The sequence below is a fragment of the Rhinolophus hipposideros genome (genome assembly GCF_964194185.1).
Source record: "Rhinolophus hipposideros genome assembly, chromosome: 8".
Taxonomy (NCBI): Eukaryota; Metazoa; Chordata; class Mammalia; order Chiroptera; family Rhinolophidae; genus Rhinolophus; species Rhinolophus hipposideros.
In genome coordinates this window covers 31,832,109-31,845,221 of record NC_138054.1, presented here as the reverse complement: position 1 = coordinate 31,845,221, position 13,113 = coordinate 31,832,109, and the positions used below count along the sequence as shown (strand labels likewise).

Here is a 13,113-nt window from a genome sequence, read left to right as displayed (position 1 = left end):
TGGCTTATGCTGTTGGCAGACAACAGGACTCTGGTGGCAGACTGACATTTTTTGGTAATGGTATGATCATGTTGTCCCTTAAGAAAACTCAATACATACAAACCAAAACTTAAATTATAGAAAGTCTTTCACTGGACAAAAGTTGACTTACTTTATTAAAAAAAGTTAGCTGCAATTAAAAAAATTAAATATCCTTAATTAAGATAAAACCAGATTTATAAGTTAGACTTATACATACATAATTCTTAAGAAAAACATTTAATGTGTTATGCAAATTTAAACAAATTTATAATGGGGCTTGCACACTATTTTCATTTTCAAAGGCTAAGGTGAGATAGGAAAGTACAAAGAAAAATAAACTGCTTATCTCTTTAAAAAGTAAGTTGGACTTCTATGGACTTCTATTTCAGGCAGTATGGGGGATTAAATCCCCTAAAAGTTCTCCCTGATAAAAACAACTGAAGTGCTGGAATTGAAACACTACGAAAATTGTTTTGTTGTTACATGTGTGTCTTTGAAATCATATTCTTCTATACTAACTCGCCCTCTTTTTCTTTTCCTACCTCATCTTACTTTTTTAGAGGAGAAACCAGGACATTTGTCCTATTGACCACCATACATTCTAGATTTGGCTGACTGCTTGCTTCCTTGTGTTATCACCTAACATTACATTGCTTCTTTATTCTTATATTTTTGATAAACTGATATTTTCAGGTAGAAGCTTAATTACATTCTTGTTCAACTTTTTCCTTCTTTTTGATAGGACTACTTCTATTGTATCACATTGTGAAGCACATGACTGACTGCCACATTTTCAGTGATACTAGAAAGATCAGTGTGCTGGGGGGCATCAGTCTGACTGCTCCATTATTAAGTTCCTCATCAGGCTTTCACAAAAAGGCTTTAACATCCTTTGATGATCATTGCACAGATCCATTATTTTATTAGGGATCTACATTTACCAGCTAGAATTCTAAAAAGAAAACCTCAATCAAGTATTTGGTCTACTGCAAATAGAATTCATAAAGAAAAGATAGGCTCCATGCTCGAGTCTTTGTCCCAGCAACTTACAATAATGACCACTATGTGTTTTTTTAAAATATTATTATACACTGATGAGTCAAATAATAAATCATAATGGAATCCAGAAAACATTTAGAAGTAACGATAAAAATATTTATCTCAGAATATGAAAGATTCAGCTAAAGTAGCACTTGGAGGAAAAGTTATATAACTTTAAATGCTTACAATAAGATAGGGAAAGTTTCAAAATTAAAGAAACAAAATTCAAATTTGAAACGTGAAAAAAGAATAGAATAAAAACAAAGAAATTTGAAGGAAGAAAATAAAGGTAGGAAGAGGAGAAGAAACGTATAAAAGAGGTTCAACAAAGTCAAAAGTTGGATCTTTGAAAAGATTTAGAAAATTGACAGGTCATTGGCAAGAAAAAAGAGAAGGCACAAATAAACTTTATGAATGAAAAAGGGAACATAGTTATAATTGCTGCAAAGCTTAAAACAGATATTTAGAAGATATGAATAACTTTATACCCAACATTTGAAAACTTAGATAAAATAGATAAAATATTGGAAAACACAACTCACCAAAACTTACTCAGAAAAACCTCAATAATCATATAATCATTGAAACAAAATGTGTTTAAAATCTCCCCACAAAGAAAGGACCAGACCACAGGACCTGTTTATAGGTAAGTTCTATCAAAATTCAAGGAATGTACAATTCAAATACTACTGACTCTAGAGAACATGAACATAGGAAATATTCCCTAATTTATTTTATGAGGTTAGCATAACTCTTTTACCAAAGCCAGACAAGGACAACAAGAAAGAAAAATTATAGGCCACTGAAACTCTTAAGCCAAATATTAGCAAACAAAATCCAACACTGTAGTAAAAAGGGAATATATCATGATCAAGTTTGGTTTCATCGCAGGGATGCAAGACTGGTCAAATATCAGAAAATCAATTAATGTAATTAACCAAATCCATAGACTACAGGAGAAAATCATATAGTCATCTCAGGGAAGAAAAAAAAAGAGTTTTTCATTTGAAATTCTATTTCTAACTCTTTACTTTAGAGACACTCTTATACATGTCTCCAGGAGAGAAACACAAGAATGTACATTGAAGATAACAGACAAAAACTGGAAAACAAATATACTTCGGCAGGAAAATGAGTAAATACATCATGGCCTATTTTTACCACGAAATACCACATAGCAGTGAAAATGAATGAATTATAGCAACATTCATCGACTTAGATCAAAAGTAGAAAAATCACGCAAGTATGACTCTAATCATATAAAGCTAGAGACAGGCAAAACTAAAGAACACATGATTTAGGAACAAATATATTGAGCTGAGACTCAAAGAAAAACAAGACACTGATTAATACAAAATGCAGGGCACTGGTTACCTCAGGCTGGGAGCTGAGAGAGGTTGGGAATGGGGCCCCGTGGTGCTGGAAATGCTGCATTTCCAAAGCCAGGTGGTGGGTACCGAGCTGTTTGTTTTAGCATTGGTCTTTAAACTGCACATAAACATTTTAAAACTCTTTTTTATAGGTTCCATATTTTATAAAAAGAAATAAATAAAAGTAGTGTCTATTGAAGAGAAATAGGATTGAAACAATTTCTGCCAGAGCTGTTCACCTGCCTGACAGATTTCCCAGTGGAAGTGGAGTTGGAAAGCTGTCCATTTCCTGATCAGTTATTAATGAAGCTCTGAGTTACGAAGGAAGAGGGCACAAAGCACATGAAAGTACGACAGACTGTGTTCCTTACCCAACGCTGTCTAATCCAAAACTTGAGTGGTGATGGTTGTACAATATTGTCTATGTAATTAATGTCACTTGAATTGTACACTTAAAAATGGTGAAAATGGCAAATTTTATGTTAAATATATTTTTCCACAATTTTACAAAGGGAAAAAAATTGAGATGTAGGAAACAGAAGGCAGGACCAGGCATTAGGTGCCAAACAGATAAAAGTTCTTAATATCCCAACAAATCTCAGTTTGAATAAAAATAACTTTTAGGATATTAACAAGTATTGATTCTATATATAAAGTTTACGCAGATAGTGTCAAAGAGAAGCCTGAATGCTTATTACCTAATTAGAAGTTGGTGCAAAAACATTAGGCTTGAGATGCTGTGGAAAGACCTTTGACAATGGAAGAGCTTCCTGGTATAAACTGCCATTAACACTGATAAGATTTTAGGGAATCTGTTCAGCTCAGATGTTAAGATAACGAAATGGCTATGAATACAACTTGTTTTAAATCATACTTCAAATATTATCAATACCTGCTTATAAGTTATTTAGTGGATGGCTATATTCTGGTAAAAAGGAGTTTCATTGTAAAGAAAGTATGATTTACACACTACTTTTTCACAAAAGCCCATTTCCTAAGGAAACAGGCAGTTGTCGGTGCTGCCAATAAGAATGAAAGTGCCATCAATGGGAGACAGAAAGCACATTCTCAGGGGAACTTACTAGGCAGATCCAAAGAATGCCTGAGTCTGCGGGGACACATGTTGAGCTGAGAAGGAGCGTAGGCCTCCTTGAATCCTTGTTCTGTGTTCTTAGTGGGTATGCAAACCGATCCCCGGCAGCAGGCCCATGGCCATGACAGAGGGAGCACAGGGTGTGCCGGGCACCACTCCAGAGATACTGGTCACAAACCTATGATAAGAATGGCGCCCCCTGGAGCTTGGCATCACAGTGGTCCCACCCATAGGTATGTGACACGGAGCCAGTTAACTGCCCAATGTCACCGGATAAATCCTCCTCTTCCTCCTCCAGGGACATTATTAATTTACATCAAAATGTAAGTAATATGAAAGATTTTTATATTAAAATGAAGACGGCTATGTTTTGTCTATATGCATGGGACTCCATATAAAATTCACATCCGCTAAAACATTAGACTTGTAAGAAGCTTCATGTTTTCAGTGGGCTACGTGGGGCTATATTCTCAGCTCCTTGGGGATCAGCCTCTGCTGTTAAGGCTACCTCTGTGAAACAGGTATTCGTTCTCTGACATATAGAGGATAATAAAGTCTCATTATAAATTAAAAATTACTATTGATTGTCTTGCTTATCAGTACAACTAGAACGATTCTGGGGATGCAGATTTTAGCATATGACATTACAAAACCATAATATAACCATAAAGAATTGGAAAGGTTAAATGCTAAAATTACTATTTCTTTAGCAGCTATATTCAACCTACTGCAAAACTGATTCCAGTTAGATCAATAATATTGGTTGTTTATATTTTGTTGAGTTCTGCTGTTCTTCATCTGGCATTAAGCCAAGAGAATTTGCTTTGATAATTATTTAAATTCATCTTGCCGACTGGGAGGAAAATTATTATTTGTAAATAACACATCTTAAGAATCTTTTAAATACAAACCAGGCATACTGTTATACAACGTGAAATTATGTAACCTATAAACTCACATTGTAGAAGAACAGAGTAGACGAAACCTACAAAATGATATGTACATACTGATAACATTCTTGTAAAAAAATATGCAAATACATGTATACAAAAGTACGAAAAGTACATACACCCAAATATCGAAATGTTTATCTTTCAATGAAAGTTCATTTTTGTTTTTTTCTCTTTTGTACTTTTCTGTATTTTCCAAACTCTCTGCATTTAGCATTTTGACTTTGGTAAATGAAAAAAAACTATAATTAGACAAGCGAAAGTAAGCCAGGTATTAGGACTATTTCTGGACAGGGAAAAGTAAATGTAACTATACCTGTGAATAAGACGTCCCCACCATCTAAGGTTGCCTTTTCATCTTTCATCTCCACTATATTGAGCTGAAGTTTTTCTAATGCTTCTTTCACCATGTCAACCTGTTGAAAAAAATTCAGATTAATATCCTGCCACTTTTTTAACAAGAAAAGCAATCATCTAAAAGTTTTGAATACTGGATCGTGCTCCCAGGTGCAAACATGCAGACGCGTGTGCATACACTACACATACCCTTGTGTATATAGCAATATATGTAGTATGGTTTGGACCAGTTACGATCATTTGCAAGAGAAGAAATTATCCATTAGAAAGTGCCCATTTTGTGCCCTTCTAGTCTAAGCTCAAGTCATTATTACATAATATTATATGTGCCCTTTTCCTGTTGGTAGGATGACTAGTTAGGACACTGTTGGAAGAGTGACTAGTTAGGGCACACGAGTCAAACAAGGTGGGAGGGAGAACATTCAAACCTCCTACCCTTGCCAGGAAGTACAAGGTTTAATTTTAAACATTAAGTCAGTCAGTTAGAATTGCACACACACAGAGTAATATGTGGAGGGAATATCAGTGACAATAACCAGTGCCTTGAAATTTCAGTCCATAGGACAGTTCCTGGTTTCTATTTAAATATTTTCTAAAAGATCAGAACATCTAAGGCTTCTCTGTAAATCTGAACTGTTACTTAAATTTAACCTGGGTCCACAGAGGTGGTTAACAAATACAGTAATTGCAATCAAACCAGAGAATATTTGAAAATGAATTTCAGGGACTTTCAATGATTCCAGGCTGTAGTCTCGAGTACAGAGATATGCAGTGCTGATCTAGGGAATACTTCAGTGAGGTTTACTTCACTAGAAGAAAAAAAACTGAGGCGTAACAAATGCCCTTTGAAGTTCAAAATTGAACTCAAGTCCTTCGGCAGCTTAAGAAAATAACTTCAATATTTCTAAAGTTCTGTATAAACTCGAACACGGTAAAGACATACATGGAGCAGGCATGAATAGGGGCTAAGGGAAAAACAAGAATTACATGACATTGGGAAACGCAGGTAGTGCTGCCAAAATACATGCCCAGGTCACAGAGTAAATTGTCAATGAAGAGTTTAGGACACATAAATAAAGCAGAGTAACCTCTAAAGTAATAAAAATATGGAACTACTTTGACAACAAGCCTGACCTTCATGCAGTCAGTAAAAAATGAAAGAGGATACAAAATAAAATAAATACATCATCTCATCCTTGTCCTGGAACTCCTGTAAAAACTCCACAAACCAGAGTGACTCAGAACAATAAAAAAATTATTTCCAAGGATAGATGGTCTTAATGCTGTAGTAAATACACCTAGTGACTTCTTTTAACAGCAGAATAGGTTTTCCTATGTAACAGGAAGTGGAATTCACTGCTATAGCATAAAAAAGAAGCAAAACAACATTTGCCATGACGGGCTGGGTTGCAGTGAACCTAGGAAAACACACAACTGTTTCCTTTTGGCATTTGCCTCTGTGTCCACGGAAAATTCACTCCTTTAGAGAGAGATCATGAGAACTGAGCTACTGTTACCTTTTGTTTCTATTATGAGTGCTACTGTTTCTATTGTACCTGAACATTTCACAGATTACTAGGAATTCAGCAATAACATGTAGCTTAGTGTGAAAAGTATATATGTAATATCTTAACTCAGGAACTTTAGTCAACTCTTAAGAGTTTAAAAAGAGAACAAAAGTGGAGAGGCTAACTTGTGCCAGTTTCGGAAACGTTGTCTTTCTTTAAAAGTCCTATGTCTTTCAAATTAAAGTTTTAGAGGATAAAATACTTGTGGTTTCTTAAAAGTTAAAACAGCTGCACTGACATGAAAAAAACTGGCTTTTGCGCAAAGGCAGTCCTTTTTTTTTTTTTAAATATTCAGTTACATCTATATAAACAAAGTCATCAGGATGGGTCGGTCCATTCCGTGAACACTGATGCTACTGTTACTTTCAGAGTCAAGGGTATGGACAAATGAAAAACTTTTTTTAAGCCTCAAGTAAACAGTTTTGAGACTTGCAACACTATAGGGTATCCACTGGCAATGCTAACCCCCGCGAAATTTCTGGAGAAGAAACAAGAGAGGCTCGACCGGAGGTTGCCCATTGAGAACCACATACTCTTGGCACAGGGGTGAAGCTGAAAAACTCGGCTGCAAACAAGGTCCAGCGTTGCCCTGACACACGGACCCATAGCAAGCCAACGACTCTGACAGTTAAAACACTAAATATAGCTATAGAAGAGGGAATTTTTGCAGGAAAAGATCCAAACCATGAGCCTTCAAGAAACTGCCTGTTCTGTGGTTACATACCCATGGTTAATATTGACTTAATTAACTTTCAAGAGGGAAAAAAAAATGACCAAACAACACACCCACCTTTCAGTGAGACACTGTCAGAACAAACAGTATTAATTCCAAAGGCCGAGTTGAATGGGTCAGTTTAGCCCATGGAATTAGAAATAAAAAGGGTAACTTAGAGAAACCACCTTAATTAGCTACATAATTTTCATACGCTTCCTTCCTTTTTCACTCTACATGTCTTATTTCATCTTCTGACTTTATACTCGTACTTCTTTTTGCCTCTCTTCTCCTTCGACCCTTTGCCACAGCAAGTTCAGACCACCTCTGCTACCTCCAATCACCCAACCCGCATGTCTTTCTTTTCAAGAGCTGGTCTAGTTTTGAGGTAATTATCTTTTCCTTTTCTTCTTCCCTCCCTCACTCTTTTTTTTTTTTTCTGGAGTACTATAATCTCAAAAAATGTAGAGTTATTGGGGTTACACATTCATGGTCACTCCACTGGGAATGTCTGTGTAGTGTAGTATTATGATCAAGGGCTTGGGATTCAAATCCCCGCTCTAACTTATTAGCCAAGGGACCTAAGGTTGTTTAACTTTCTGAGCATCATTAAAATGGGTGGTTAGTCATAACAGTACCAACTTCCTAGGAACCTCCTGACCAACAAATACATGTAAAGCACTTAACACAGAGTAATCGCTCAATAAACATTAGACATGACTTTTATTATTTTGATGAATCCCAGCGTGTGTGCACCCAGTGACAAATAGTTGTACTATGAGACTGACCCACGAGAAAAAGCTGTTTCTCTCACTCGCTCTTTTTTCTTTTTTACATTTGGACAAATTTCTTGTGTTTTACCATCCCTTGACAGATCCCATCTGCTTCCCAGCGAATTAAAATTACAGTCTTTCCTACAAAGCCAATGTAAAGTTAGAGCACAAACACTGAGGACACGTTTAAATTTAAATCAATCCAGTTTGATGCCTTCTAGACCCTGGAAGGTGTCAGGCTACGTGGTAGATTTCTTGCATAACCTCTGCTTTGAAACAGCTCCCAGAAGTACTATGTAAGGTGGGAAGTGAGCCTGGCTGGTAAGATGTCCCACAGGACGCAAAAGAGTGTCAGCCAATTGGATATAGAATGATTCCCGAATGATCCCAGTTACTAAAGATATTACCACTCAGAAGGTCTCAGTCTAAAGAATTCCCTCTCTTTCTCAATGTGTGGTCTTCTTTTCTTACCCTTTCTATTCCACTCTCTTTTCACCTTCTTTTATGGCTCTCATTTCTGTTCCATCATTTGTCCTATCATGTTTACATCATCATCCTGTCTTCTCATTTCACTCCTTTTGGGTTCTCAAGATGAATAGAAAGAACTGGGGATGTGAATACAGGCTCTATTATTTATTAGCTATGTGACTTGGGATGAGTTAACCTCTCTGAGCCTCAGTTTCCTAATGTGAAAATGAGATAATGTTTTCTCTTTAACGGGGAGTATGTGAGTAACAAACAAGCTCATACACAAAAAGCACCTAGTTCGGTGCCTGGCACATTGTGCTCAAAACTAGTAGCTGATGAGATCATTATTTTTTTGCCCTAAATTAACTCAGTGCTTGGTTTGGATGCAGCTACCTTTCAAAAACAAGTAAGAGATAAAAACATACCACTTTCAGCATTAAATACAACTCTTTTCATTCCAACTCTCCTGTTCTTCTTGCAAAATTTCCTCCAAACACAAAATACCAAAACAAATATAAAATCGTACACATTTTCAGTGGGAAGCCATGGCTTGCCGTAGCACCGTAATCAGTTAATACTCTGACCAGTTGGCCCTGCCCAAAGTTGACGTCGTTGCACACGTTAAACAATGTTCACGTTGAATGTTTCGTATCTTCACTTTGGATATTGTGAGTGTTCTCCTGAGGCTCTGCGCGGCGGCTCCATTAGAAACCAAGCTCTGTTTACAGAGCTGCTTTCCTTGAGCTGCTTCTGCTCCATGAGCTGCCAGATGCGAAGACTACAGATGAGGCCCTCAGCGCCGGCCTGTCTGCAGCTGATACGTCTCAGTCACCCACCGTGCTGCCCTGCGCTGGAGGCTGTGCTGTCATTGTCACCACTAGGTTTTCAATGTCCATTTAAATGCTCTGAGTCCCTTGTTACTCATTATACCGTAAGAGCTTAAAAATCACACTGTCATCCTACTTGTACTCATCTAGCTCTCTAAAGGGACGAATTGCAGCAACACCGCCTTGTTGGTCGTCAGATGCTTTCATTTTCTCCACCTGTTGCTGATTCTGTTTTGCCTTTTAATGCGAAGTGTGACATGTCGATAATGCCGAGGCAGCCACTCAAGGAGCTGGAGTGGCGTGTCTAGCACGTGAAAGGGCGGCTGACTTGGGACTTGATGGTACATCTCAGTTACACTGTGTTGTTTGGGTCACATTAATGCTCTTTGTTGATCAACACATCGTTGGTTCTGTGGCCCCTGAGACTAGCACACATGGATGGTTTTATAACAATACTTAATGTCCGTATCATGCTTTCGCATACATTTTCTCATTTGACCAACATTTCAGTTAGACAACTATTAAGTGGATGCCAACTTTTTTTTGTTTTTAAAAAAACCAGGCTACATATATTTAAAAACAACAACAACAATACCCCCACCCCCAACACACACACAAAATTACAGTTCCTATCGCTAAGAAGATAACAGTCTAGTGGGGCAGATACTATACCTTATGAATATATAATAACCATAAAATGAAAAATGTGTTGTGATGCTCACAGTAACTGCAAAAGGTAGGAAGGGTAGGCATCAGTATACCCATTTTGTGCATGGGTAAACTGAGGCGAAGGGAGGATGAATGACTTGCTGACTCAAACCTCCTGAGCCCATGTTCATGTTCACTGCACTCTGTCTGTGTGATTATGATTCTCCTGAGGTCTCATCACAGAGCACAGTCTCATCAGCATTGGAGGTGCTCACGCCTTCTGTTTTCCAACTCTGGACATTGAAGTCCGCTGGGTGTTCATTACAAGATCCTGTGCAAAGGCGACTTTGGGTTCCATCGTCTCTTCCTATCAGTGGTGGATGACATTTCTCTATATGAGGGTCTTAGGATACTAAGGTGCGATGTGATTAAAATGCTTAGTAATATGAATAGAATGTACAAATCACATTAGGAATGTTCACAAAGGATGGCGTATATACTAATTACCACCACCCAACTGTGGGATGCCTTAGGTTCATGTTCAAGGAATGTTCAGTAATTCATTCCTAAACTTTCCCACATGTGCCGATTGAATTACTAAAACTAACCAAAGCCACCAAAAAAAAAAAATCGAAAAGAGGCTTAATGCTAAATGACTCAGTCTTGAAAATTCCTAAATAAAATACTGGAATCCTTTTCTAAACTCTAATTTTAGGACAAAGCTCTTAGGAGGAATTTAGTTAGCAATATAATAGCAGACATTAATATACTCTTCCTATGTGACCGACACTCTACTAAGAATTTGTATTTAACTTACTAAGCTTTATAATCCGATCAAAGAAGTACAAGCATTATTTCTGGTCTATACATGAGAACACTGAGGCAGGGTAGTTGACTCGCCCAAGCTCTTACAGCAGCAGGGCTGAGATATGAACAGGGCTGAGATATGGCTTTGCTCTGAAGCCTGTGTTCTTTTCTATAAAGTTGGTCACTATTAAAAAGATATTTCAGTATCTACTATGCAAATGAAAATAAATGTTAGAGTGACTGTTAGGATCTATAGCACCTCTTCAAAACAGATTATGTTCACTTTATTTGTTTGAACAACAATGTGGATTCAGACGTTCTGGGGGACTGAAGGGACAGAGGCTACAAATTACAGCATCTGAACTTGGGTTTGGTTTCTAATTGTTTCCCCCAAGCATACACCAACTAAGGTTAATTAATTTGAGGAGTCACTACTTCATCTTTGCCATATCTAGGTCAGATTATTAGAAGGAGTGATTTGTGGGGAAATCTTTAAACAGTTGCATTTTAGTTACAGTGAGATTACAAAAGCATATGGACATGTAGACATACTCCAAACCAAGACACTATATACACCCTCCAAACCAATCCAATTAATCTGGAAAGATGAGAAGGGCTTCTACCACACTGGAAAGGATGGTGGGCAGAATTCTAAGACGGCGCCCAAGGCTGCCATCCCCTGGTGCACAGGCTATATGTGTGTAGGTCTCTCCCTTTGAGTGTGAGAAGAACCTGTAAATATGATGAGATATCACTCTCATGAATAGGCTGTGCTTCATGGTGTAGGTAAGATATTTTGCTGATGCAATTAAGGTTTCTAATCAGTTGACTTGAGTTAACCAAAAGAGAGGTTGTTATGGGTGGGTAGGAGAAAGTACGTGGAAGTTAGCAGCTAAGCAGGACCTGACATCTGTCTTCTCATAGGATAGTATATGGATGCTCTGGATAGCATAATTATTCTCACTGTTGGCACGTGATTAGCAGCACCTTGGATTACTCAAAAAAATACAATAAAACATAAGTGTCATATGTTAGTGTTAAGTTGACACACAGCTTGTTTTCTAGATAAAGTTTTTCCCGACTACAGTAGAATCCTTCTGTTCACCTCTGAGGGTTCCCATGCTTCTCGGATTTTTTAATCCATTTTTCGATTTGCCCTACCTTCCCCCATTCATATACCAAACCTCTTACTTATGATTGAATTTGGTTAAATACCAAAATACTTTACTCATGAATAATCACCTAGGATGTTTTCAGTAAACTATTGTAGGGAAATAGAATTACAGTTAAGAGTCATATTTATGAATGCCAAAAATTGTTTTGAGAGTACAACTCTCAGAAATCTCAAGCTGGAAATGACCTCATTTTTAAGCTGTGCCCCCTCATCGTACAAATATGGAAACCATATTTGCTAAATATCCTAGTTAATTTTTAGAACATGTCACTATAAATAAACCAGTAAGTTTAAAAATCCAAGTAATCAATGGGGAAATAATGCAATGGATATTTAATAGTCTGTGGGAAATGTTTCAAGAGCTCTTATTCATGTAACATTTACTATTATGAAAGATAAACAAGAAGAAAATGAACTAGGTGGTTATAAAACATTTATACACGTTAACTAGCCTATAAATATCATCAGCTCCCAGAATGATTACAGCATTAATGACATCTACTTAACTCTGATAACTTTTGCAGATTTTCATGTATTAAATAACTTCCAGTTCTGTTGACCATTTTTCTAATATAGTAAGTTCTTCGCTAAATTTTCTAATAGACTAAGGTGAGCCATTTATGATCTGAAGATCATCCAGAAATCCCTTTTGGCTCTAAGGAAGAATTGTAGGGGGCCCAGCAACAGGAATAGATAACTACTATTAACATTTTGATTTCTTGGCTTAAATGTTACTTCCTCAAAGTGACCTTCTTTGACACCTGACACCCCTCTTATTTCTCAAAGCACACTATTGTTTTCCTTCAAAACACTTATCATATCATGTATAACTGTGTGTTGGCTAGTGTGAATCTTTACTGTGTGTCACCCTAAGGAAATTATACGGCAGAAGCCACGTCTATTTTTTTTTTATGGTCACTGACCATTATTTAGTATGGTATCTGGCTCACAAAAGGCACTCAATATTTACTGAATGAATAAAAATGAGAATAAGATTGGGATGGCTCAAGGCACATTTTTGCTTTGTATTACTCTTTACTTTATACGTTTGTCATTTTAATTTCTGTGAGCAGGTATTAAATTTATAGCTAAATAAAACAGTACTGCGACTTGTTTTCAGCATTTTACAATAGAACTGTACAACCTTTCAGTAAATAACAGATTAAGAAAGTTGGTAGGCCTGGGACCCTAAACTCATTTAAAACATTGTTTTCTTGGTAACTTCTTAGGAAGATCCTAAATTTTGGTGAGCTGTGTTTTGAACAGACAACTTGGAAATGAACATTTGGTTCAACTTTTTTACT

General features: G+C 36.9%; 1 protein-coding gene across 1 annotated transcript in view; it reads right to left on the bottom strand.

Annotated features, from left to right (window-relative positions):
* Nucleotides 1-13,113, bottom strand: part of DDAH1 (dimethylarginine dimethylaminohydrolase 1) — a 130,036-nt gene that overhangs the window by 37,128 nt on the left and 79,795 nt on the right. Inside the window, exon 2 of the mRNA XM_081057516.1 lies at nucleotides 4,792-4,891. Within this exon, the coding sequence (XP_080913642.1) occupies nucleotides 4,792-4,891 (100 nt within the window). The remainder of the gene's footprint in view (nucleotides 1-4,791; nucleotides 4,892-13,113) is intronic.